This window comes from Chaetodon trifascialis, chromosome 20 (genome assembly GCF_039877785.1).
Source record: "Chaetodon trifascialis isolate fChaTrf1 chromosome 20, fChaTrf1.hap1, whole genome shotgun sequence".
NCBI lineage: Eukaryota > Metazoa > Chordata > Actinopteri > Chaetodontiformes > Chaetodontidae > Chaetodon > Chaetodon trifascialis.
In genome coordinates, this window is record NC_092075.1 from 6,947,379 (window position 1) to 6,975,106 (window position 27,728).

General features: G+C 41.6%; 1 protein-coding gene across 31 annotated transcripts in view; it reads left to right on the forward strand.

Annotated features, from left to right (window-relative positions):
- mapk10 (mitogen-activated protein kinase 10) overlaps positions 1 to 27,728 on the forward strand; it is a 37,443-nt gene that overhangs the window by 3,557 nt on the left and 6,158 nt on the right. For 4 of the 31 annotated variants that reach the window (XM_070988463.1, XM_070988461.1, XM_070988465.1 and 1 more), the window contains exons 2-13: positions 8,906 to 9,003; positions 10,323 to 10,492; positions 14,260 to 14,389; positions 14,821 to 14,879; positions 15,337 to 15,475; positions 16,471 to 16,636; positions 17,607 to 17,678; positions 22,570 to 22,752; positions 24,650 to 24,774; positions 25,625 to 25,651; positions 26,660 to 26,723; positions 26,816 to 26,923. In XM_070988463.1, the coding sequence (XP_070844564.1) occupies positions 10,371 to 10,492; positions 14,260 to 14,389; positions 14,821 to 14,879; positions 15,337 to 15,475; positions 16,471 to 16,636; positions 17,607 to 17,678; positions 22,570 to 22,752; positions 24,650 to 24,774; positions 25,625 to 25,651; positions 26,660 to 26,723; positions 26,816 to 26,910 (1,182 nt within the window). In that variant the 5' untranslated portion in view covers positions 8,906 to 9,003; positions 10,323 to 10,370 and the 3' untranslated portion in view covers positions 26,911 to 26,923. Of the gene's footprint in view, positions 1 to 8,905; positions 9,004 to 10,322; positions 10,493 to 14,259; positions 14,390 to 14,820; positions 14,880 to 15,336; positions 15,476 to 16,470; positions 16,637 to 17,606; positions 17,679 to 21,412; positions 21,485 to 22,569; positions 22,753 to 24,649; positions 24,775 to 25,624; positions 25,652 to 26,659; positions 26,724 to 26,815; positions 26,924 to 27,728 lie in introns of all 31 variants that reach the window. The other 27 variants (XM_070988454.1, XM_070988453.1, XM_070988444.1 and 24 more) reach the window with 10 other exon arrangements.

Consider the following 27,728-nt stretch of genomic DNA (forward strand, 5'->3'; position numbering starts at 1 on the left):
CTCTTTCGTATCACGTTCAGTGATACTAAAGCCTTATTCTGTTAGATTTTATAAACAATATTCTTCTAAATAAAATTAAACTGTTGCTGCATGATTCCCCGAGGCTGTAGTGTTGCTTACCACTACAGACAAACAGAGAAATGTGCCCACAGAGCGAGATGCACAGTTACATAATTGGATTTGATTTGACAAATATGCAGCTTTTATTTGCTCTTTGCAGACAGCTGAGTGCAAGACTTTAAGCTGTGTTAGATTCAGTCCCAATCTCCATGCAGCACATCTGTAAAGAGAATTAAGAGTCACTAAGGGTCAGACGCTGGAGCAACTCAGAGGCCATCAGAAGGATTTTAGAGGGGTCATTCATTCCAGACTAAATACAACACTGACAACCTGCCTTGTATCACAATTTTTCTCTGTTTGCTCACATTAAACATTTGTGTTACTAATCACTGCTGAAGCTAAATGCACAGCAGCAGAGGAGAAAAAAAAAAATCCATAATCCAATTTGTTATTTGGATGCACATATGATTTGGGCATATGCAATGTTAATGCATCTAGCTCAAGGTGTGGTACAATCCATTGAGAGAATAGACATACTTTTGCAGCAGTGGGCTATTTTAGAGTGCGTTGTCCACCGTAACCGTTGCATCAGAATAGCTCTGTGATCATGTCGAAAGATATGTTTTCACAGATGAGCATTCAGGAGGCTGCCTGGCTTCCTCCAGTCCTGTCCTCTTCCTCTACTGAATATGTGATTTCAGGCTCTGTAAGGAAAGCTGTGAATCAGTTGGACGAGCCCATGCACCTGCCAAAGCTATATATGTTGTTACCATGCTGCTTAGAAAATTGCAGTGTAAGCAGTTCCTCATCTTACATGTGTGTTGTTTACTCAAAGTGAATCAAAGGGATGTGTGAGAGAGACAGACGAGAGCAGAGACAGAGGGGATAAGTGTATTTCAGCTGTAAAGAAACAAATCAATAGATGTCAGCGAGCATTCAGATTCTCACAGCCTGTAGATGAGCTCGAGAGTCAGCGCTGTCTTGTTTTCCTGGCTGGATCTGCAGTTTGAAGTGCTTCCCTTCCCCTCCCCTGAGCCCGAATGGGAGGCTGTACTGCGTTTGGCTCAGGCTGCACAGTAAAGGCAAGGCAAGGCTGCATACTGCAGGAGAGGCTGAGGCTGCTGAACCAAACACTCACAATGGAGCTCTGAGGGAGGGGGAGGGGAGACGGTTGCAGTGAGACTGGGAGCCTGGGAGCAGGAATGGTGGGAGCTAGGGAGGGACAAAAGAGAGGCAGGAAAAGGGAGAACGCAGGCTCTCATCATTGTTGAGGATGAAGGGGAGAATGAAGACGTACACGGAGCATGTTGTGGTGCGCTTTCCATGGCATTAAGAAAATGGGCAAAAAGCTGAATGAAAGCATGACGGAGGGAGGGCGAGCAGGGAGAGGAGAGGAAGCAAAGATGGATTCGACAGGAAACAACAACACTGCTGTGGAGTGGACATGTAGGCAGGCACATTGTGCTTCATCACTCCCTCTCCAGTGTTACAGCAGTCAATTAATCTATTTAATACAGACATAAATATTGGCTTTTAACTTAAACCCTGTGTGGCTGCAGTGACTGAAACACTGACACGTCTTCCTGTGTATGTTATATCATGGGCTGCACTCAGAAACACCCTGTAAAATGGGTACTGAGAGCAGAGTGGATGGTAGTGGGATTTAATGGCTGCTCATAGATGCACCTCATTACAGCCTGTAGTCATGCGGCAGCCATTTTCCTGTGACGTCACACTCACTGTTTTAAAAAAGGATACTGCTGTGTATGTCAAATCGTTGTTATTTCACCTCTTCCTGATGGATCAGCATCTGAAAAGACTGATAATCTGGAGGGACATCGGGTCAAAGCTCAAAGTAAAACAACATATTTGATAATCATTTAGCTACAACAGCTAACATTACTATTTGCTAGTGCTACATGTGTTTGGAAAGGTATGAATTACTTCTTAACGGGCGTGGCAGACGGGGGACTTGAAATCTGATTGGCTACCTCAAGTGCCAACCCAATAGTATGATTGGCTACCTGCCCAGTGAGAGGCGTGGCCGTAGTTCAAACCAAGTATTTCTGAATGTGCTTTGTTTTCGTTTGTATGTAGCCTAATTTTGGAGCTACAGTTTCTTTTTGGGGACTTAAAGAATAAATTCTGGAAGCTTTATATTAAATTTGTAAGGTGATCTTTCAAAACTTATTCATATCTTTCCTATTCAAATGTTAATGTTAGCCAGGAAGTGGTTGCATGCTAACATTAGCTGTTGTCTAACGGTAGCTAACAGGTAATCAAGTATGTAAATTTATCTTGAAATCTGTCCCAATTTCTCTTCAGAGTTTCACTTTTCATTGTCTTTTCAGTTGCTGACCAATCAGAAAGCGGTGAAATAATAACAATTTGTCAGATTCTGTTCCTTTATATGACTTGCAACCTGGGACGCAGCAGTGCGACATTATCCTTTTGATATTGAACAGCTTCCCAGCCTGAGCGAAACGTGGACCGAGTCTGAACATCTATTTCAAACACCTGCTGCTGTAACACTGTTGCCACATATTATCTATTATTAAATGCAAGACAAGATTTTCCTTTTTTTTTTGAGCAATCTGTGTAAAACATTAAGATTTATTTTTCACATTTGAGGTATTTCACTACCAGTCTTTCTCTGAAATCAATTTTTAGTCAAACACACAGACATTTTCACTCCATATTGGCATGATGTGTCCCCTGGCTGCACTCCTCCATCAAGTAATGAAATGGACTCTCATGACACATGGGAAATATCTCACATCCTGTCCTTTAATAATAGTGTGTATGTCTTCAGCCTCACTACTAAAAAGCTTTGAATCAGACCTGCTGTGTCGTAGCAGAAAAACGTGGTCATGTAGTCGTGTTTTTGTCTGATGTCATTCTGCTGGTCACACCTTTGTTGGCTAGCATACAGTAAAATGTTTATATGGGTGTTTTGCATTTTATTATAGGGTCAGGTACTTCCATTCTTCTCCTGCTGTGCTTTGGTTAATCAGGTATAGGGCTTTGGTATGTGTCCACTGCATAAACGAGTGTAATATCTGTGAGTAAATGTGTCATCATTCTGTCCGTGTGTACTTTTAACTTCTTATCCCATCAGACAGATGCTCTGTTTCACTACCAGCAAACTTTGTTTTGCAAACATTGTAATAGTCATAGAAATATCACAGTTGTAACTCATAATATTAAAATTAGCTCTGTTCTATTTAAGTGTACAGTGAGCTAGCATGCATAATAGACATTTACCATATCACATACCAGTTATTATATTCCTGGTATTGTGCATCCTGACTCAGTGGTATGTCTTACCGGAGCACTTAGATGCAATGGAGCCATCGTTTATGTCATTAATTACAGCGGCACCAGTCTCTGGTGCACCTAAAAGGAATCCAGCCGCTGGTAATGTTTTCACTTACACCTGTGTTTGATACGTCTGAATGTTTTGCGTGTTCATCTTTGCCTGATAATTTTCTTTACCTTTTGGCCTCTCTGATAATGCTGCACTCACGTTCAGACCGTGATCAGGAGCATCTGAGTGGGTGAAACTGCTCACGTCAGCTTTAGAGACGAAGATTTAGACAATTTCTGACAGGATGGATATCCCTCACCTGCCGTAAGGAGCTACAGCAGTGTCAACAAACTGCTGGAAATATGGCTGCAAGGCCACCCTCACTGGTGGTTACATCTAAATAAAATCCAATATTAATAAGAACAGAATCAACACAGCTGATTTTATAGGTGCGACACTGTTTGTATGACTTGCTAACGAACCTACAAATACAGAACAAATGAAGGTATTGGCAGCATAAACAGAAAGACATTAGGAAACTAGTGCGTAGTAGTGGCTCTCAATCCTTGACCCTGCAGCCATCCAATCAGAGGCCCTTGGCTACGCACTAATCTAAAACAGAAAATTGAAAGTATCCTACTGAAGATCATGCCAGGATTAATACTGCTGGGAAGATCCTGCCTCCCAAATCTGCAGCGTGATCACTGGTTTGCCTGAGGCTTTGTTGTGCCCACAAGGGCGGATGTAACAGAATGCCCAGGATCCAAATACCAAGGACCAGCCACAACTGCAGAGCACACACACGCATGCATGCATGCACACACACCAGCACAATTCAGCATCAGCAAGGCCAGCACTGGAGATTAATGGTCTGCTGTATCAGTAACATGCATTAGCCCGTTCAAGATAATTAATTCCTCCTCTCTGTGTCTTGTTCTTTCTTTCATTCTTGAGCTTCTTGAGCTTTTTTCTTAATAAAGTTGTCTCATCAGTGTAACAGACCTGGCCTTTTGTTATTGTGCAATGCATTTGTGTCTGAATGTGTTTGCAAGAGAGAGACGCCCGAGTGAATGTGTGTGACTGTTTCAGTCTGTGTGTGTGACACAGAGCTGCGTTTGGGTGCGCTTGTGTGCAGGATACTTCACATCTTTCATGTATTCATAAGAAGAAAATGTCACTGAGTGTAGCACAGTATGTTCGGATGCCTGCTTACAGAGAGAGCCGGTACAAAATCAGCCGTTGCCTCTTAACTGTTTTGAATTTGTGATCACGGGCTGGTCGAAATTCAAAATGCGCTATCAGACATCAACAGTCAATACCAGAGGAAGGATATGCCAGCGCTACTAACATCCTGCTGACTGCTACAAATAGGCAATTTTATACAATCTATGCTGCAAAGAGTCCAGAGCTCCTGTACATCCTGCAGAAGCACTGTTGCTTCCTAAACTCTGATGCAACACTAAGCAACACTCCCGTGGAAGCCGGAGGAGCAGTATGCAGGAGGGAAAACTTAAAGAACTGGGGTTGTTGCTCTTATTGTGCAAAGGTTATCTAACTCCGCTTGATTCTCTTCTGCTCTTTCACTGGAGATCAAGCTACCATGGCATGACAAGGCACCATCTTTTCACATGCAGTAAAGCTGGATGTTGAAACTCAGTACTATTTGGGTACAGCCAAATTGTGTGCATGGAAACAGGTATCAAAAAGGTATCAGCATCAGTTCCAGCTGGGATTAAAGCGATATGCCGCTGTAGTTTTTACTAGAGTTACCAAACAAACAGCACTGAGAAGACCTGTGAAGGTAGGAAATACCACTCTATGGAGACTTTGAGCCCCACACGGAGCAGCGCTGCACGAGTTTTATCAGCAACAGCCTTCATTAAATGTAAATTAAGTTGATCAGCAGTTTTGTTGTCTGGCACTGACTGATCCTCACCGCTAAAGACAGTCTTTGTCAGTCCATCACGGACTTAATGGCAGGACAAGGCTCCATGTACAGCTGAAATGTACTTTAAAATATATCTTGTACTATACTGAAGTAGTTTTGGATAAGTTTATTGTGAAACTGCTTCTGTTTCCGCCTGCTCAACCTCTCAATCACCTGGCGTTGGTTTGTACTGATGGGACATATTGTAGACAGACTGATATATGGACATGTTAAGGAAAGGTGCTGAGTGTGGTCCTAGCTGCAACCAGAGCAGCATTTCAACCGTGATCAGCAGAATCTGGTCAGAGGGTTGAACAAACAAGCTCCGAATGTGCCGTTTCACTTGCTGTCGGCCTCACAGAGGGAATAAACAGCTGTAGCGTGATTTGATTTGTCATTTTCATCGCATCTCCATGATTAGGCGGCTCCTGATCATTACACAAATCAATTTGTCTTTTGCGTGACACGACAGTCAGCCGCTTCCTCACTCATTATTGTAAGGCTGTGTAAATGACGGCTCCTAGGTAAATTGTTTGCGGCCTTTAGTTAAGATGCTGCATAGTTTTACAGTTGTGCTCCATATTTTCTGGACAATTGGTCAGGTTTTTAGTGAATATGAAAGTCCAGTTCAAATGGGAAACATATAAAAGGGCACAAAAAGAAAAAACTGTGATTCTGTTTTTCTCTCTTTCTCACCAAATATTGTGTTGAATTAGGCCATTTCTTTTTATCAGCGCTGTGTGTCATTACTGTTTAGTACATCCAGGCAGGGTTCATTCTGGTGAAACTACATATTGAGCATATATTTGTCCTGTTATTGAGAGGTCAGTGCTATTCAAAATGGATTAATCAGCCATTTACTGAACAGGTCAGTTACGATTTAGCAACTTTATGAGCTATTTCTACATTCATGTTGTTGTTTTAAAGTGATATTATGTGATTATATTGTGAAATAAGAACAAAACCACCATCATCAGTGTTAGTGCATGAATGAAGCATTAACTAGCAAGCTACCTCGGCTCGCCCACACAGCCTAATATCATCTCCATAGAAGATCCGGGCAGTGTTTGAATCAGTACAGTGTGTTCTGCTGGAAGACAAACATTTTGGCAGTGTGATAGGTTTAATATTGTATGTACACAGATGGCTAAAGATTAAAGCAGCACAGATGTAGCTAGCAAGGTGGCAGGGCTTATTCAGTGTTGACCTATTAGATTAATAGCAAATATTGTGCTGGTTAATGTCATGGCAGCAGTGTTATTCATGTCAAACATGCAGCTGTGATGTGAAATGACTGCAGCAGTTTAAAGGATTGCTAAAACCCTCACATCATACCCTGCCCTGTGCATTATTACTCATTCTTTATTATGCCTCCTCCTCATCTTTTTATTCCTTTGACTCTCATTTCAGTCGGTGAGTGATTATTCTGCTTCCTCCAGTAATACAGGTACTATAATGAATCAGTCCATAAATCCACATTTGAGGGCGTGCACTGCTTTGGCATATGGCCCATACAAATGCAGCACACTCAGTGGGAATGTCAGCGATCACATCTCTGCGTGAAGGTCAACCTAAATAGGCCAAACCAGATATCTCACACCTTTATGCCCCACATCTTCTTGTTACGGCAACGCTGCTCTGTTTGGATTTAGAGGAGACGCTACAGCCTCGCCTGCGACATTACTGGAGGATGTTGATGCTTTCGTGTCCGAGACGTCCTGCATTTACCTCCTGACGGCAAATTGCAGAGCCGCGTCATTTCAGCTGCTGTTCCGGATTCTGTGGAAAATGAGGACACACCAAACCATTTGGGGACATTTTGTTGCAAAAATTGCTTCGCTATTAGTTTCACTGCCAACATTAACGACACATATCAATTTATTCAGAGGACACGATCATTAGCACAGTGGGAACCTCATTACCTGGAAAACCCTTGAAGCCAGAGTCATTGTGGGCAATGGCTGCTGCCTATCTATCTCCTGCTTCACGTGGGAGCCGCTATTGTTCTGAGCTTTCCTCTGTATTCCTCCCTTGAAATATTTTGAGCTCATCTGCCAATGAAAAGGCTCCAGAAAATGTGCAAACCTACATTTAAACCAAATCGACCCATTAGCTGCTGGGCTACTTCACAGTAAAAGCCTCCAAACTTGGCTGCACAGTTTTTATGCAAATGCAATGCCTGACAGTAGAAGCTCTTTGAGAGCTTGTTGCATGTTTGAAAGCAGCATTAAATATAACCCTGTGAAACTGCGTGCATAATCTCGTCAGTTTCTAAATAAACTCACAGCTCACAGGTCCCCTGAAGGTTGAAGAGGTTGATGAGTTTAGTGTCAAAGTAATATAATGTGAGTGTAAGTGCATACAATGTCAATGAGGAGAAGAAATATTTATTATTTTGGTTGACTGGGCTATTTTTCTCATTCAGCAACTCTATTTAGCCAGAAATTTCACTTCTTTGAATAATATATATATTATAGATATATCTACATTTGTACATGTAGACTTTCAGCGGGATACATAGTAAAGCTTTTTAAAGGAAATAAACTTATTTCATGGTGCGAGTAGGTGTTAATCACTGAGCTTCACAGATGCTGGTAGGCTGATTTTGTTACCTTTGGACAAGCTGCTTCCATGCTTTCAGTCTTTATGCTAAGCTAAGCTAATGGGCTGCTTCATATTTAACGAGGTATCAGTGGTGGAATTTAACTAAGTACATTCATTGAAGAACTGTACTTAAGTACAATATCAAGGTACTTGTACTTCCCATTTTATGCAACTCTATACTTCTACTCCCCCACGTCTCTCATCTTTTCAGATTATTGTTTTTCATACCCTGTTTGTCCAGTGAAAACCATGTTTCTCCAAATTTGGTGATTTTGAATTTGAAATTGTCCGATAAAATGAAAGATTAAGTGTTCCTGTTCCTTCAAGTTTTCTTCTCTGATAATAACACTTTTACTTAAGCAAGGTTTTCAATGCAGGACTTTTACTTTCAATGGAGTATTTTCACAGTGTGGTATTAGTACTTTTGCTTATGTAAAGGATCGGAATACTTCGTCTCCGCCACTTAGTGATAGCAGTCCTCTCATCTACATGTTTCACAAAATGTCAATCTATTCCTCTAGGGGGCTAAAAAAATACGAGCACAAGGAGGAGAAATAATAGGTTCAGCTTGCCAGGAAGTCATCAACACAAGACATATTGTCTTTCAGTCCTTGGTAGCACCAGCTGTTCAAGTCATTTTTCAACCCAAGTCATGCCAGCATCTTGAAACACAACGACATTGGTCACTGTAGCCATGATATTGTGAAGAATTGATATATTCTTGTATATTGAGGAGTGGGTAGTGGCGACTTGTTGTTTTTCTCACCTTTATTGAGACTGATGGGGACAGAGAGGAGAGAAAAGTGCAGTGTGCTTTCTGGGAAGATTCAATCCTACACCAAGCAAGGATTCCATCACTGTATATGTCGTGTATGATGATGATGAAGGTTCGGCTGTCTGTGTGAGCACAGTTTGTTCGGGGTCAGCTCATTTCCCCTCATATATATGCAAGATTGCAGCTCACACTCACTCCCTGACTCTGGCCCTCCTGTCTTTGTGTCTTGCAGGTATTTATGAGCAGACATTTCTTATATAACTGCAGCCAACCAATCCTGGATGTGAAGATAGCCTTTTGTCAGGTGTGTGTTCCTTACAGGTAAAAAAGGTACAGTACTCATTCACTACCACTTCCCCTTCATTGCTCTGTATGTTGTGCTGTTGTTGTGTTCCTCTGTGTGAAAAGTGGGATAACAGAGTTAACAAACACTTGCAGCATTTCCTTAAGAATGACGATAAAATGCAGCATAATCCTGTTAAATTCTTAATTTGAAGTCCAAAATACTTTCCGCCAGCAATTTGGAGCTCTAGTGTTAATATCTCGCGGAAAAGATCTTTTTCAGAATCGGAATAGTTCCCAGCCTTGTGCTGAAATTAATTTCATGCAAAGCTAAAATTAATTCAGGTGGACCGGATATTCCATTACTTTCAACACCTCAAGTGTTTATCTGACACTGTGATCTCAACTTAAGACAAAGGCAGCGAAGAGACTTCCTACCTGGAGCTTAATCGCTCGCCTCCTCTTGAGTTGTAACAGTGGAAATGAAAAACTCCTGTGGGGATGTAATTTCATAAACCGTGCGGTCTATATCACAAGTGTGTGTGAGGATTGCGTGGTTTGCTACAGGCTATTCCGCTGTAGCTCAACTTATTAAGACGCTTTGCATGGAGTGTCTGCATCGCACATGCACGTGTATCTTTGCTCGGTAGCCGCTATAGGTACCGCTGGCTGCACAGTAAAGGCTGCAGTCCAGTGTGTTGGAATAATTAGATCATAGCTTTGGATGATTTGCCAGCTATGTTGGATTTAAATGTATTGCAGTGACATGTATTAATTTTTCATGCCATTTGTGGGGAGTGTTTCAAACTTGTTCCCCTCAGTAACACACAGCTTTGTTTGCTCTGTGAGCTGTGTTGTAATTACCCAGTCTGTAATTAACTGATATTTTTGTTGTGGCACCATTTGTTCAACTGCTCAGCCCAAGTAATTATAGCGTGATTATTGTGTGCACGTTCATAAAAGAATAATGCCTTTAGTCTAGTTAATACAGTGAAGTGGCACTATTGTCCTTCCGTGGCTATTGTAGAGTTTACATTTCTGCATGGAAACAGTGTAAGTGTGAGCTCAGCTGTCCTGTATGTCCTGTCCTGTTTACGTGACCTTTCCAGTTTTACCAAGTTGCCCCCGAACGCGCGTTTTGTTTGGAAAATTACCAACATAGACTCATATAAATACAGAGTTGATGCAGCAGCAGCTAAATACATATTGACTCGATTATTTAACTGATTTACCGATGCTATCTTTTGCTGTTCTTTTATGACTTAACGATTCCCTTCCAGGTATTATTTATTGTCAGGTAAGTAAACACATAAATCATCTTCATCAGCACTAACGTGGTTTTTTTCTGTCGTCTTTACATCATGCAGGGTTTTGGAAAACAAGTGGATGTGTCATATATTGCCAAACATTACAACATGAGCAAAAGCAAAGTGGACAACCAGTTCTACAGTGTGGAAGTGGGAGACTCCACCTTCACAGTTTTAAAACGTTACCAGAATTTAAAGCCCATTGGCTCCGGAGCTCAGGGAATTGTCTGGTAGGTACTCAACAGTGGATTTCTTTTATATGCTGTTTTACATCATATCATGCTATTTGATGTGTTTTTTTATGCAGTATTTAATGTGCAATTATCTCTTTTAGCTGATTGTTGTGTTTCTAATTGGCTTGTAGTTTATTGCTAAAGGGGATTATTAAGGGAGGAGCTTCCCTGCTTCTTGTTTTCACTGTGTGTGAGGGCGGCGAAATGTAATTTTGGAAAACTGCATGACATTTCTGTGATTGATAATGGCGCAATCTGGCAATCGGAAAGTCGTTTTTTCAGTTCTCCTAAAACCCTGATGTGGGTCCATTATGCCTGACCAGTCGTAACATCTGGAGGCTCAGCGTGCAGCTGTGTGACTCACCTTTGCAGAAATGTTGTGATGACAGAGAATGACAGGGTAAAGTTTGTCAATGTATAAACATTTTATTAAAAGCCTGATTAGTTTTACTAAAGGACTGGACATATTTTGTGTTTTAATCCTCGAAAGGTCAACAGGTAAATGTTCTTTCAAAAGGGCAAATAAATCTGAACGACTCATGTTTTATAATGCAGGTAAATGTTTTCAATCAATGACAAGAATAAAACAGGCCTATATTTTGAATTATGATCAGCTGAGTGGCACCAAAATTATTATTTCAAATCCAACATCCTCAATTAAATATAGTCGTAATTAAAAAGTACTGATTAACTGAACCACGGAGTAATGAGGTGGTAATTTGTTTGTTTCCCGAAAGCAAATTGAGGAAACTGGTTCCTCTCCAGCGGGAAAAAAGCGAAAGAATCTATTCGTGTCTTCATTATTCTGATGAATTTTACGGCCCTTTTTGAAGCAGAAGTGCACCCGTTTCCTCTCATGAACTCATGAAATTGTGAACTATATTTTATATTAAAGACAAAGATAATTATTGCTGCTACTTTAATTATGTGTCAAAACGTCAGTAGTGTTCCTCAATAGGAGCTGAGAAAGTAAAAAAACGTTAAAAAAAATAGAGGAATCAGGATGTTTATGCCATTATTTTGTCAGATGTGGAGCATGCAGCCCTTTATGATATTTTCATTCACTATAAGCTTATATCCTCTGCAGTGCTGTGAGCTGATGACAGATCTGTTTAGAATATGGATGTGAGGGCCATAAGGACATGGACACTTAAGTGAATCCTTAATCCGGATTGCAGAGCGAGCTCGTGTTCATTGTAATTCATCTCACGCCTGCCCTGTCAGAATGCAGTGGAGCCACTGCCAAGGCTCCACTTACAGGAACGCATCTTACAGTCTTTCTCATGACCGAACAGACCTTTAAGTCATATTTATGTTGATGCAGTGTCGCTGCGGTGCTACACCTGCCTCAGAGAGCCTCTGGAAAGGCCCACGCTGATATTTTTTTAGCTTCTTATATAGAGTTTGAAAAATCTCTGGCTCTCAGCACTCTGAACCCCCTGCCCTCCACTCGCCCTCCTTCATTGTCCGTCCTTTGCTTCCCATGCCCTCGGCCCTTCTCCCCTTCCGCTCCAAAGCAATTTTGTGCATTTGCAAAGGAGCTTGGACGGGCTGTAACTGGGACTGGGCCCATCTGAAGGATATTGTAGAGATGGATGGCAGGGAGACAGTGCAAATCTAATTTAACCTGCTCTGCTGTGTGCTACTTGGCTCTGCCCACAGCTGTCATCTGGTGTCATATGGTGACGGTATTACCACAACCAAACCACATAAGACCCCAACGACTGATATAATATACTACTGATTATAGACATCAAATGGGACACACCATGGAAATAGTCTCATTTAGGTGTTAACAAGCACATCAACATCATATCACGACTGTGATGTGTGTATTTATGCAGGAAGAATGGTTTTGCCACAATATGATGGTGACTGTGCCATGCTTTATCTTCAGCCTAATCCCCAAATGGATGCCATAATCACATTGATATAAACATCTGTTCGATTCAGTTGAATTCCTCTCTACTCTACGTTATAACACGCATGCACTCACAGCAGCTGACTGCGCACAGAGAAATACAACGCACATCCAAGAGCAATCAGTACAGTAAGTAGGTTTTCTGCCATTCGTATGCAATCAGGAGACTCTAAAGCCTGAGAACATGTTAACGAGGGAAAACTTGTGTCACTGGCGCAGCAAAGACTCACTCTGCCAATGTTGTCGTCCACAAACATCCCAATCTGTGCACATCTCTGCCCTCATGACTTGTGCGCTGGGTCAGGATGAGCTTTCAGAAGCATCTTAGGAGGGATGAAGACGTTAAGTAGTTTAGCTGGTCATGACATCATCTTTCACTCAGCGAGAAAAGCGATGACAGGCTCAAATCCCAATTGGATCAATGCTTTTATGAAGGCTCCATTGTTTCCATGGTCACACACCACTCCTGGTCTGCAGTCTCCGGAGAACCACAGTGCATCCAGCACACAAACCCACATGCGGCGTCATCTTGATTGGGGTTGCAGTGAGCCTGAATACAGATGCCTTGAAACTCAATTTGCAGCATCTTTCAGGGGGAATTTGTCAGAAAAGGCACAGTCTAAGACGGAGATGAGAATGTGATGTGCATGGCAGCTTTATGGCTGTTTATCTTCGTCCAGGTACTGCTTTTCATTGAAAGCAAACATAAATCTGCACAAAGAGCTGAAATCCCAAAGGTTCTCAGGGGTTTGGATTTGTGTTGAGCCAGCACAGAGCTCACTCTCCTGTAATGACCTCCAAAATGGGTTGGGCCACTTTGTGGAAAAAGAAAGCATCAAGGCTATAACTTACATTTATCCCTCTATTGTATTGCGCTATTTATTGTTGTTCATAATACAGCAACGTCCACAGGAATTATATTAGAATCAGAGTCACATTAATGGATATTTCATGCTAATAATTAGAAATGGTGGTAGCATCTGAATGGTTGTATGCAATGAGGCGGTTCGCTTAGCTTAGTGCAAACCAGCTGGCCGGGTTTTGACCAAAGGTAACTCTATCTGCCTACCAGCACATCTAAAGCTAACTGAAGAGCAAATTTTATCAGTACAAATAATAAAGGTTATTGATACCTCTCTTATCTGTAAATATGAAGCTGGGGCCAGGAGGTTAGCCTAGCTTAGAACAGCTAGCATTGGGTCTGTCTGGAGGTGAAATATGTTGGACTATCTCTTGTCCGATGAAGACTTCCTGTCATCTTGTGCTGCATTCACGTAAGAATCAGGCACCATTTCGAGATAGCTACCCCCACTGTTAGACATGTAGTCACATCATTTAAATAGCAGAAAATAGCAAAAATATATTCAATATGAAAGCTGCTTTTTGTTCTTTTGTCTCAGCGGGACCTTTCTGGTTAGATAGAGGATAAATAAAATACAAGCACAGAGTGTGTAGCTCTAGATAGTGATTGTATGAGTGTTAATACAGGATTTGATTTTGCCTGCCAGCGATATCACTCTGCTCATCTAACTTGGCAAGAGGGCAAGTAAGCTTATTTCCCAAAATGTCTGAATATAATTTGAATGTTTCCCTGATACTAAAAAGGTCATACCTCTGGAGAAAAAGTTTCTCCAGACAAAACGATGAGTGTAAAACAAAGCCGCCCGTCATCTTTTTTCACACGTCTTTGTTTGCTCCGAGATGTGAAAAATAATCCTTTTGTTTTTCTGACCGATGACTTTCAGGGTGGATTGGCACAATGTCATGCAATGGCGCACAGCGTGATTCACCCAGCTATGAATACTAAATTCCTCCGCTGTTCTCTGTGGTTGTTCTTCTGCAGTGCGGGCTACGATGCTGTCCTGGACAGAAATGTAGCCATCAAGAAGCTGAGCAGACCCTTCCAGAACCAGACCCATGCCAAGAGGGCATATCGGGAGTTGGTGCTCATGAAATGTGTCAATCACAAAAATGTAAGTGACTCATCTGAGGGGTAACAGGGCTGGGAAGGAACGCAGGAAGAAGGAAAATGCATCCATTGTCCAAATGAAGCAGTTTAACCCCAGTCGCTCTCTATTTTCGGTTCCTGATAAATCCCTTTGCTGCAAAACAGAGCCGAGCGACTGCAATGTTGTGACCGTGCTAAATTCAGTGCCTCCAGAAATGTACCAAATGTGCCGCAGTTTGTTCTCTTTTCTTCTGCTCTGTCTCTTTTTCCTCTCATCCTCGTTCATCCCCTTTTCTTCAAACTCACTTCTTCGGGTTTTCTCTGTCTCTCACTCAGCAGTGTCCTTCATCAGGGTCATTACTGACTTGCATCCCCCTGCCTTGATGTAACTCAGATTTTTTATGGGCACGTTTAACCACTATATGCTGATCCTCTCCATGTTCTTCTCTCCTTCAGATTATCAGTTTATTAAATGTCTTCACACCACAGAAATCATTAGAGGAATTCCAGGATGTGTGAGTATAGTAAACCTGTCTTTGCATAATTACATTTCTATGAAAATTATTAATTTAGCTCATGTAAGAGAGGCTACTTGTTTTCATTTAATCTGATACATAACTACAGAATGGGACTGATTCTATTATGCATAATGTGCTTATCACTCCTTCACACCTGCAGCTGTGAGAAGTGCAGTCAGTGAAAGTACTGTAGGTGTAATATGAGGCTGCTGGATGTATCCTGTTCTCATACTGAATGATGAATGAGTGTGTGTTCACATTTAGAGGGATTCATACGTCTTTTGTGTCAGTGCGTCAGCCAGAAATTGTAGAAAGGCTGCAGAAAGATCTGTTAATGACGTTCGCTTATTACTATTATGGTTGACAGCCAGCTCAACAAATGCCAAATAACTCATCAGTCACGCAATTGATAAGTCCGTCAGCCACTCATTCACCAATAAAACCTTTTTTTCAGGTACCTAGTGATGGAGCTGATGGATGCCAACTTGTGCCAGGTGATTCAGATGGAGCTTGACCACGAGAGAATGTCCTACCTGCTCTACCAGATGCTGTGTGGTATCAAACATCTGCACTCAGCCGGCATTATTCACAGGGTAGGAAAGCAAGACGCCTCCTGGATATGCGTTGTGTGTTCTTATATCTTTTGGGGCAGCAAACATCAGTAGACTTGCAATGAACCTTGACATCACCTTGGTCACCTATTTGGCAATCCGAGACTCCCAGGTGGCACAGAGAAAACTGCATTGACCAGGCTTTAATCCCTGGTGCTTCCAGCTGGCTTTGCCGGCTGTCCCAGCCAGCACTGTTGGCAGTGTCCATGGGGCGGGAAGCCTGCGAGCAGTCATGTCAGTGCACCAGCAGATTTGACTGATTGGACAGAGCACCTACAAAAGAGAAATAGGATAGGGAATGTAACATGTGTTACGTCCTCCTCCTCCTCACTGGCTGCTTAATTGGAGGAAGCACATGGCCTTTTACACCCCACCCCTGGTCACCAGTGGGAGTTATCACAGTGCATGAGGAAATGGCAATTCCAGATTATCGGAAAAAGTAATCATCACTCGAGGAAACGAAAACAAACCAAATTATTGTTTTCAGTTTCACTATTTGCAGCCTTAGATAGTTCTGATTAACATTTAAATGTGGCTAAAGAAAGCAGGTTTTCTAGGGTAGTTAGATGAAAAGATTGATGCCATGTGTGTACTGTAAATATGTGCTGTAGCAGTCTGTTAGCTTAGCTTAGCATAAAGGTTGGCAACAAGATGAAACAGTTATACTCACTCTGCCAAAGGTAATATTGATTTAACAGACAGGATATAACGTGGTAATTGTTGAGTCTCAGATGTGCTGGTAGGTGAAGTTTTAGCTAGCTGTTTCCCTTCGTTTCCAGTCTTTGAGCTAGGCTAACGGTAACAATACGGTATTTAACAGACATAAATGAGAGTGGTATTGATCTTCTCATTTCATGCTAGGCAAGAAAGCAAATGAGTGATTCCATTAAAGAGACCGTCTACTGAAACCAGTCAGCAGGAAAGAAGGTTTACCTAATTACACACAGTTTCTCATGCCAGTCTTCTCCCATCCCCAGGACCTCAAACCAAGCAATATAGTGGTGAAGTCAGACTGCACCCTGAAGATCCTGGACTTTGGTCTGGCCAGAACTGCAGGCACCAGCTTCATGATGACCCCTTATGTGGTGACTAGATACTACAGAGCCCCAGAGGTTATCCTGGGCATGGGATACAAAGAGAACGGTGAGAATTTGTGCATTTGAGCCTGCATGGATCAAATTCAGGGATATTGAATAGATAACACTATAGTCTATGTATTATTCTTGTTATTAATGCACACAAGATGTCTAAAGCCAAGTGATGGTTTTTGCCAGAGTGAATCAAAACAGCTCACAGTGATTGATGTATAGCAATATTTACCAATATAGTGTATCACAAAAGGAGTTTATTTGGAGCTATTTCTTCCCTCAGTTACTTTCTGGTGGTGGCAGTGAAGAGGGGAAACTAAAGTTAACACAGACTGGGAGCCAGCATCTACTTCTAGTCTAAAAATTGAAGCAACTGCATTACAAAGTCATTTCATGAAGTGAATTACATTAAAGCAGCAGCATGTCTGTGCGAGAGTGATGTATTTTTAAACCGATGGGAGCCGATGACTTTCTTGCAGTAAAACCTGCAGTGGAACAGACAGCAGCAGCTTCTGACTGCAGTAAAAAAAAATGCAATTGTTTGTCTTTTCATGGGCATTAATGATCAGGAAATAAATGTAAAAAATCACCCATGAATGCTCCCACACCAAAGTATTATCTGTGAAATCTGGAAAACAATTCCGGTTGAGTTGCACTTTGCAAATGATCTAAAGTGAATTGAAGTGTTGCAGGTATGAGTCACTGATTACAAGCCCCCAGAACATCAGACTTGTGATTGAATGCCAGCTGAGTTATGACTCATTAGCCATATTCCTTTCATGGATGGAAGTGTGTGGACTCCCAGGCTTTGAATTTTCTGCCTCTTGTTAGTCCGTCTAAGGCTCTGCTTTTCTCTTCCTTTGCTCTTTGCCTTCATTCCCGTGTATCTCTGTATAACATGCTCCTCACTAATTATTTTCTCCTCACTGAGTAACAGCTAGTTTCTAATCACTGTTCTTCTCCCAGAAAACTTGATGTGTCTAACACTAACCTCTCTTTTCTTTTGCTCACCTCTATGCGTGCAGTGGATATATGGTCGGTGGGGTGCATTATGGGAGAAATGGTGCGCCACAAAATCCTCTTCCCTGGACGGGACTGTATCCTTGTTAACATGCAGCGGCGTTATCTGATGGTAACACTATTTTTGTTTATAGGTTTATGTCTGCAGGAATACATGTAAAAATCAATCATTATTTGTGCTAAAAGGCGCCATCGAGTTTTAAGTGTCTCACTCAAGGTGGATTCAGCTGCCTTTTAAGAGTGTCAGGAGAGATGAAACTGCAGCTACAGGCGCTTTTACCATTATTCCTTTAAAAAATGTAGGCATTCAAGCCATACAGCAGTAATAATAACACACCTTTCATGTGGTATTTTGGTAAATTTGGCATCATTTTGCATTTCTCTGTTACATTCCCTTTAAAGATCACTCAGTACCTGGCCTGATGTTCTCTGTATGTTACAGAGGTGAACTAACACACACTCACATCTGGCTGTCTTTGTCACATGTTCGTATCAATTCCAACTGATCTTGTTTTAACACTTTTAATGTAACCTGCAATAACGTTATAGATCATAAACAGAATAAGCATCATAAATTCTCAAGTCAGTATGTTTGAACAAAATTCCGGTATTATCAAGCCTGTATTTTTACATATTCCGAATTAACGTGTACTTTGTACCAGTATGTTAGCTTGAATCTAAACTAACCCTTTAAAACATGAACGTCACACAATAACACAAAAAACTAACCAACTGAGGCAGAGCAGCAATTGGCGTGTGCTGCGAGGTAAAATTACTGGTTTTCTCAAAGGAGTCTGGTGGCTTTGAAGAGTGCGATAAAACGGCTTCAGCTCCCCGTAGGAAATGGCTGTCTGAAAAGTCTATCTCTCCAGGGATTGTTTCAATAATGTTGCCTGACACTTAGAATAACAATCTGAGCCTGTCGGTGGCAAAACCAAACACTTAGTGGACGTACTTTGACAGATGCAGTTTCCTCCAAGGATTACACTGCAGCCGGTGCAGCCCACTTCGTGACTGCCGGCAACTGGACCAATTCCATTTAGACCCTAAAGTATGTGAAAATAGGGCCCAGGTTTAAAAATAAAGGAATTACCCTTTAAGCTTTATTCAGTCTCAAAATTTGGCTAAAGGAAGTTCTCTGTGTCTGAATATTTAAGTGTGTTATTCAGAGTGTTTCTGGAGTGCTACCTGGTGTGCTCTCCTGCTGTGAGGGGGCTGTAATTGCATCCTCAGGATGACTTCTTTCAGTGGGATGGATTTGGATAAATAGTTCCCATGCTGAGTTTGTGCACATGTGTGTGCACGTGAAGTACATCTTGCCATTTGAGAGCGCCCACACATGTGAGTCAGACATAGCTATTTAGCATACCATGAATATTAATGCATAATTAATATATTCATTTTGAACATCTGCTAATAGCAGCTTAGTTGAATTGACTTGAGAAAAAGTTCAAAGGTTAAAGGTGTAGACTGTTAGCATTTTAGCGTCTAACTAAACAAATGAGACGGCTGCCATAATGAAGTATAAGGGTAAGTTTTTGAGGTATTCTTTAGTTTCTTGCTGTCAAATCATCCCATGAAAAGACTGAAACCAACAATGAACTGATGGTGCTAGCAAGTATTGTTGTCAGTGCAGCCAAAGCCTTGTAGCTAATTCCTCACTGACATATAAAACAATTAATAACATGTGAATGAGCCACACCATTGCACTGGGTGGTACATGCCTTCATGTGATGAACATGGGCTCTGTAGTTTATACTGAGTCTGTCTCACACACCCCATCCTGCTGCCTTAATACTCACCAGCTTGCCAAATCCTCATCCAGAAACAAACCCACACAAATGCACTATTTACCCCTGTTAGCGTTTTTTTTTTTGTTTTTTTTTTGTTTTTTAATGTATATACTCGTGACACATTTTGTAAGTGTTCATAAGGAACAAATGGGCTTGAAGCTGAGAGCCACAGACAGGATCAGAGCATATTGAGAGATGCTAATGCATTTTTGATGTTTTCACAAAAATATTAAATACCACCAATCTCACGCCCTAAAATTACGCTCTTACTGCAAGTTGTTTAGAGGCAGAAAAGTGGGTGGAAAACAAGAGCAGCGTGTCTTATAGCTGATGCTGTGGTCTGTACATCCCTGATCATGCAGTCTCTGAAAAATTAATGCTCTGGAGAACAAGAAAACCCCTGCAATGAGCTCTGCAATGTCTCTCTCCTTCTGTCTCGGCTCTCACAAACACCTGGAATTCTTACCATCTAACACTCCCTCCTCTCTCACTGTAGATCAATGAACCGTAGTCATGCACACCTTTGTTAATCTTCTGTTTATAGATCAGTTCTGGACGGGTTCTCTGTTGTTGCTAATCTTAATTTATTTCATAGACTTTTCGACCTGAAGTATTGACCTGGCTGAAGTTATCTGCACCTTCCTGAGTGTTTGTCAAATGATGATATAGGATGGCGGTCAGCCCACACAGGTCACAGCACAGCGAGCCTGAGGGTGGCGAGGTGTTCAATGACCATTTAGTGCAACAGTGTGGTAAATAAGTGGCTATGGAGGGATGGCAGTAGGGCAAGTTGTATTTTGAATTTGGCTTACATGTGGCATATAGACTGGGAATTACTGCTGACATACACAGCTACTGTATGTGATGACATCTAATGCATATTGTACAAGTTGCAAAATATTACTTAATTTTAGGAATGAGAGTCATGGCGAAAGGGAAAAGAAAGACCTCTTAAGCTTCATGTAACTAGGATAAGAGTGAATAAATTAGACCTGCAAATGTCAACGTAAACGTAAATGTAAAGTTTTTGCTAGCTGAAAGCCAAACACACCCCTCCTGCTAAGATGTTGCCCTGCTTGCTAGCATGCTAACCACCCGCAAGCTAATGTTCGAGTAAGAAGAGATGTTATGTTTAAAAACATAAAATTCAATCAAACTGGCCGCGCTTTTCACTTTTAATATAACCCCCTTTTGCTCAGAATGACATTGTAATGTCTTCTGTGTAAAAATATCAGCTATAAATGAGATATCAGCTAACATTAGCATTTTAACTACATTAGATGTTAATCAGCTAATGTGCTGTGAAAGATTAGCTCGTTGTTAATGGTGATTTTGTGTTTGTCGGTGAAATAAGCACAACATTAGCTTTTTCTCCTGAGTGAGAAGTAATTAAAAAAATTGGAAAATATGTTTCTAGATTTCTACACTTTATGTAAATCTTTCAATCTCTTTCACATTGTTTTGTGCAAATAGCCTCTGCGGCAGGCTAACATCACCGTCAATTTATGTGACGTCAAGCAGGTTGTATTTTTTAGGTAATTTAGTATACAACAGGGGATAATACTCTTTTTACGTGACAACAACATTAAATGAATATTACTTAAAGAACTGAGCAGAGAAATATGGTCATTTTCAAATCTGGTCAAATAAAAAAGCAGTAAAACCCTGTCATGCATTGGGACCCTGGTCTCTTCCCATTGGCTTGCAGACATCCGCTGACGTGAGGTCCACAATTCTCCGAATCACATTTGATGGGATAAATTAATGTAACGTCCCCTGAGTTCAGGATGACTTTTCAAATAAAAGAGCATAAAAGAGGATTTAGGCTCTTAACATCTGAAGAGTGACCAATCAAGGGATACAGGCTTAAAACTTGTAAAATTGACTTTTATGTTAGTTAGGAGGTAGATTTTTGATAGGTGTTGGTAATGCGAGTGTGTGTGTGTGTGTGTGTGTGTGTGTGTGTGTGTGTGGGTGTGTGTGTGTGTGTGTGTGCATGTGCCTGTGTGTGACCACAGTGGACATGTGGTCAGTCGGCTGCATCTTTGGAGAGGTGATAAGAGGGACAGTGCTGTTCCCTGGGACTGACCGTATCCTTCTGACCTCACTCTGCTTCACATGAGCCTGAATATCATAGAAACCCCACAGCGTCTTCTTGAGAGCAGTCAGGTTCAGATGCATGATGCTTCAAGACACAAGTAACTCCAAACACAGTGGAGCGTTATGCATTTTGCAGCATGCACCGACACACTGTGGAAAAACACCTCTAGCTGCCTGAGCGCATCCAACAACTTGCCAAAGAGCCATGGATAAGAACCTTAGTGGAAGAAAAAAATTGCCTCACTGAGCACTGTGTGGATCATGGCCAAGGTGCAATGGAGACAAAAAGGAGGTGGAAGTGTGTGGCGTTCCAGCAAGATGAAGTAATGGGGATCTCTGGTGGCTCTGGCAGCTAACTGCCTCAACTGGCAGCCTCTGTGAGAACATGGGGAGAGGAGGAGGTAACTCTGTGTGTGGAGGGGTAAGACAGGAAATATTTATCATCAGCGGGGAGAGGAAACATGTTGATGTACCCCACAGCCATATTTGCACACACAAACACAAGCACAAAACAGGTGCACATGCTGCATGTCTTTTATTAATTTAAAACTTAACATGTACAATAGGCATTTCATGTATTTTAAACAGATATCAAAGTAAAAAGTTAATTTTGGCGTATAGAATAAGGTAGCATAAGGACAAAGAAAACAATAATTCCCACAAAACTCGAGCCAGTTTTTGAGGATAGAATAAATGAAGGAACGAAAAACAGACGTATTGATAGAATTTGTCAAACATAAACAGGTTTTGTAGGTTACTGGTGAAATATTGATCACTTCACTTAATGAGACAAACTTCAACCTTCTGTCTTTTCTCATGGATGCTTCTCTTTTGGGTTCGATGGGATTCAGCTGATTTCAGATCAGAAAAAGTGAGTTGGTGAGACTTGTGCACTCATTTATTATTTATTTATTTGGTCTCATAGCTTTCATTACCTTCAGGCCAACCTTTTATGAGTAAAACAAAAGAAAACTGCTGCATTCACACATCGTATGTGTGTGGGAGTAGTATCTGAGTGGACACTGAGGCCTGCAGAACGCTGTGTGTTTCCCTTAATCCTGACCCACCGCACCAGACATCGACCAGTGGAACAAGGTGATTGAGCAGCTGGGCACACCCTCGCCAGAGTTCATGAAGAAGCTTCAGCCCACAGTGAGGAACTATGTTGAGAATCGGCCAAAGTACGCAGGCCTCACCTTCCCCAAGCTCTTCCCCGACTGCCTTTTCCCTGCTGACTCTGAGCACAACAAACTCAAAGGTGAGACTCTATGACTGAACTCATTTTATCAGATTGCAGGGACATGTGAAGTATTCTCATGCATATAATGGTATAAATCAGTCTTGGAGCACCTCTGCTTCACTGCATTATCATAAGAGAAATTAGTTAAAAGTTTCCACCATTATTGGATGGACTGCCACAAAATTAGTATGCCTAACAGACATCCATTTGCTCCTCAGGATGAATTATAATAACTTTGGCAGTGTTTTAATTTTTCACTTAGCATAGCAGGTCATCGGGTCAAAACTGCAAATTGTCCATTATTTTGGTTTCTGATTAAATGCCTGCAGAAGTAATGACATTCTCATCAGCTTCAGCTGAACTTTCTTTCCAGTGATAATTAGCAAATGTTAGCATGCTAACCCGCTAAACCGAGATGGTGAACATGATTAACATTATACCTGCAAAACAATGTCTGTGGCAGTTTTCATTGTGTGCATGTTAGCATGCTAATTTGAGCACTTAGCTCAGAGCACTATGGTGGTTTTGGACTAAGCAAAAGTGGAACAGACCATATAGTTTTATTTCAAAAAAAGAACTTTTTTCCCCCTATGTCTTGCCCTTGAGCCTCCACATTAAACTGAAATACATTCACTAAAATGCATTTTTGAAGTCCGCTCTGTGAGCCCTGCTGAATTCAACCTATTCTTATGCAGAAGGTCGAACAAGACGTCGTTCATTTCTGTCTGTCTCATTTGAGAAATGTCTCTTCCCAGTTTTTAAAGAGTGGAAATTCCCTTCGATGAGATATAGCAAAATATGCTTTTTCTTTTGCCCCGTTCCCACATCAAAGCTCCTGTCTGGTAAAATTCTCATGAATCTCTTTTGTATTCTGGCTGCTTCCTGCTGTGCGTGGCAGTGTTAAAGGAAACGCACCCAGAGACGGAGACAGTGGGAAGGCTGTGAGACCCCGTTGAAGTGCTGCTGTTTTGAGTGTTTGTACTGTCACAGGTACAAACTGAAGCAGACATCCTTTGGGCTTTGGTATTTTTGAACTGTGGGAGGAAGAGACAGACAGAGAGCACTGCAGGATGAAGAGAAGCGAAGAAAGATAGACAAGGAATAAGGAAAGGTGGAAGGAGTGCGATAGAGGAGTCATTTTACAGATTTACTATCCTCTTGTTATCGACGTGTCGATGCTGAAAAATGCAGACGGTGCGCCCGGCTCATCTTCCTTCTCTGTTCTCAGCTCCGTTTCTCCAGTCCTTTGCCGCTGTAGAGCTATTTATAGTGGGGTCAGTGTGTGTAGGAGAGGGACGGTGTGTGTTTTAAGGGTTCTCGATTTCAGATCAGTCCAAGAGGGCCTGAGGGTAGAGAGACTGACTGACTGAGCTGATGCTGGCAGCATTTTTAGATGTCGAGAAGCCTTGTCAAACACAATGCTTTTTACATTCTGATGCCCCAATAAAACTACACCAGAAAGACACCAGTGGGAGCAGGTGATATCTAAGATGCATTATTTCATCCAAAGTTGAATGAATCAGCCTGAGACCTAAATTTTGCATCAGATCAGAGATGAACAGATATAAATATGGGACAAGCTAGAATCTTAAATTCCAATTAGATTGAGAAAGGAAGAGAGATCTGGAGGGTTGATAAAACATTGCACGATTATCTGCGCTTCAGTTTTCCAGAGCTCTGCCTCAGTAAAAGTGCTCTGTTTATTTGCTAACCCACATGTGATTGAGGGTTTGTGAGGTTCTGCTTTCCTTTGACAAGCTGCTGCTGTTTATTGTTCTCTTTAATCTCATCCATTTCTCTCTCTCCCTCTCTGCCTTATCGTGGTTTGATTTCCCTTTGGCATATTAGAGGACATTTTGCTTGCCTCGTGATCTCAACCAGATGTTTTTGTTTGTTTGCTTTTTTCAAACCACAGCCAGCCAGGCCAGAGACCTGCTGTCTAAGATGCTGATCATCGATCCCGCTAAACGGATATCGGTGGACGAGGCCTTACAGCACCCCTACATCAACGTGTGGTATGATCCAGCTGAGGTGGAGGCGGTGAGTAGGCCTTTGGCAGAGCTGTATATTGATTACTATCCCAAGCTCAGTCCTCTCCTCTTGTCTCTGAATGGTCAGCACTGTTTACTTTGTACCTCCATTGGCGCACAGAAAATTGTGACAACCCCCCCGTTTTATTTCATTCTTTTTTAAGCAAAAGCAATTACAGTGATTAGAACATGAGTTTTTAATGATATGTTCTGTATCAGTGAAAATCGCTGCATCAGTGCATTTATGATTGCGTTTTAAATCTTTGGTTCACATCTCATTTTCATTTTTCTCTCAGCTACCATCTTATACAGTTTTGAACTTTAATAGTTTTTAGGCTCAGTAAAACAGCCCGCAACTTTTGCTACTCCTTCAGTGAAGAAAGTCAATTTTTTTGCTGCTACTCATAAAAGAGTGCTTTGTTCCACTTTGTAATATAAGACTGGTGGTGTTTCTGGTTGATTTGGTGAAGTCTAATTTCTTCATCAGCGCCTCATTAGTATGAGGTGACAGTGAGATTGGGAAAAAGCCATCTGCAGCTAAAGTTGTACAGGTACCACTTCCACTTGCAGCAGTACACTAATGAGTGCATGACCAGCTGATGAACTCCAGCGTTATTGTTCACTCTGTGACACATCCCGCTGGTTAACAGCAGCTTCTGTAAAGACGCCACATGACACACCTCCATTGTAGTTATTTTTAGAGGATTTCATGACTGTGCTCTTGCCTAAGTTGTCTAGATGTTGATGGTTTTAACGATGTTGTTAGCGTTGATGTGGAATGTATGATATGGCTGTGAATGGCATTTCAACACGTTTTCTGCTGTTTTCCCTTTCTCTAATGTCATCTCATGCTGATGAAGGCCAGAGATCTCATCCAAATATCCATGGTAAATAACAACCGCCCTACATCAAAGAAACTAATTCAATGGGACCTTTGTTTATAAAGAGTACTTGGACATATTTGGGTCAGCACTGTCAGTCATTAATCACAATAAAAAAGAGTGTTAATATACATGTTTTAGAGAATGTAATACAGTCTGCATACTCCATGGCATTGCAACATGTAATTATTGTGTAGCTGCAGGCAAAAGAGGTGCAGTTTTGTCCATAAGGCTGCATGTAAAGAGAGAGGCTGAGAAGCGACACTTTGTGCTACAAAATGACTCAAATAAATCTTTGCTGGAGGTGAAAACCTCTTTCCTGTCTTCTGCTGAATGCTGACCTGTAACTGTCCCTCCAAGGTCATATCAGAGAGGTTTATGGGTGGTCCTGTCACCTGCAGTGGGATTATGGTGTCACAGTCTGGGCAGGGTCACAATGAGTGATAAGAGGGGGTTGACAGGGTGCCAGACAGCATATTTGTGTCCTGTTAGATGAAGTGACAATCCTTTGGGAGAAGGACATAGACACCATAGCTGGCCAGGCCACCAGATTTGCTCTTGTCTCACTGTCTGTCAGTTGTTTAATCCTGATGTTCAATGTATGAAATATTTCAATTTACGTGTGTGGGGACAATGTAATGTAATGCAAATCAGCCACCTTCATGTGTGATTAAGGATAAATAAAGTCCTTTCCTTCATTTACATCGTTAATTTTCTCCATAATCCACATGTGCGACTACTTTGTACCCCAGCATGTCTTTGTGTAATAACAACACATATTAACGTAGCCAGCTGTGCTTCTCATGTTCAGATATTCTTTTCACCCCATGTTTTTATTTATTAGTCAACAACTTCATGTTGCAAAATTCATCATTTCATCAACTTGTAAATTCTCGTATCCAAGTCTTTGACTCCACCTGGTGATATCCAGCGATATCAGTCATATAAACATCATGTTAGATGAACCTCGTCAACTGGGTCGTTAGCTAAACGCTTGTACTCTGTCCCCTTTAGCCTCCACCTCAGATCTACGACAAGCAGCTGGATGAAAGAGAACACTCCATTGATGAATGGAAAGGTGAGAATTACACCATACTTAATCTATCTATCAATCGATCGATCGATCTGTATGTTTTAATCACTTCCTCTCCTTCCTTTGCTCCTCGGCAGAACTCATCTACAAAGAGGTGATGAACTTTGAGGAGAGAACGAAGAATGGCGTTGTGAAGGGACAGCCTTCACCTTCAGGTACTCTCAGTGCATAACCCTAATCGCTCTGTAAGTGAATTTACTATAACCTTACTGGAGTTACTTGTAAATAGACAAACCCATCGTGTTGTTGACCATGTGTCTTCTGTCTCTTGCACCCCCTGTTGAAGTTAAATGTCGTGTAATGTTGTGCCAAATGTATTTGTTAAGTGGAATTGTTGGACAGCTAAGCAGTAACTGCTAAGATTGCCTTCTAGTGCACAATATTTGATAAAAGATGGTGTGTGTACCTTTATGAATGTGTGTGTGTGTGTAACATGCCATGGCTTAAGATTTGGGTCCTTTGGGGGTCCATCACAGGATATTTCAGTCCTCGGCTGCTGCTGCAAAAGACCAAAGCGCATTAAGTGCAGTTCTGGTAGCTTGCCACAGAGAGGCAGTGTGGAGTCATGGTAGCACTTTGACCACTTTAACAACTCCACTGTGATCCATGTGGAAAATAGCTCATTGCCAGATTAAAGCAATAGCTACTCTTAATTTAAAACAAGTGGTGCATTTTGAAGATTAGGAAAGCAAACTGAAGCTAAATCCTGCAGAGACAGCAGCGTCTTCTGACCAGGAGAGGTCACTGCTACGTGTGAACGCGAAGGGAAATCAATGCACTTTGAAAATACAGTGAAGTCTGGACACTGTCTCTCACAGTCCTTACAGACAAACCCGCAGATATTAGCATCCTCTACAACTTTTATTTTAAACACCATAGACACGCTGCTTTTTGACCATCTTCCATCTGAAGTGTCGAGACAGTAAAGAGCTCATAGGGGGAGACAAGCACATAATGCAACAGCTGCTTCTTCTTCGTCTTCACTCTGTC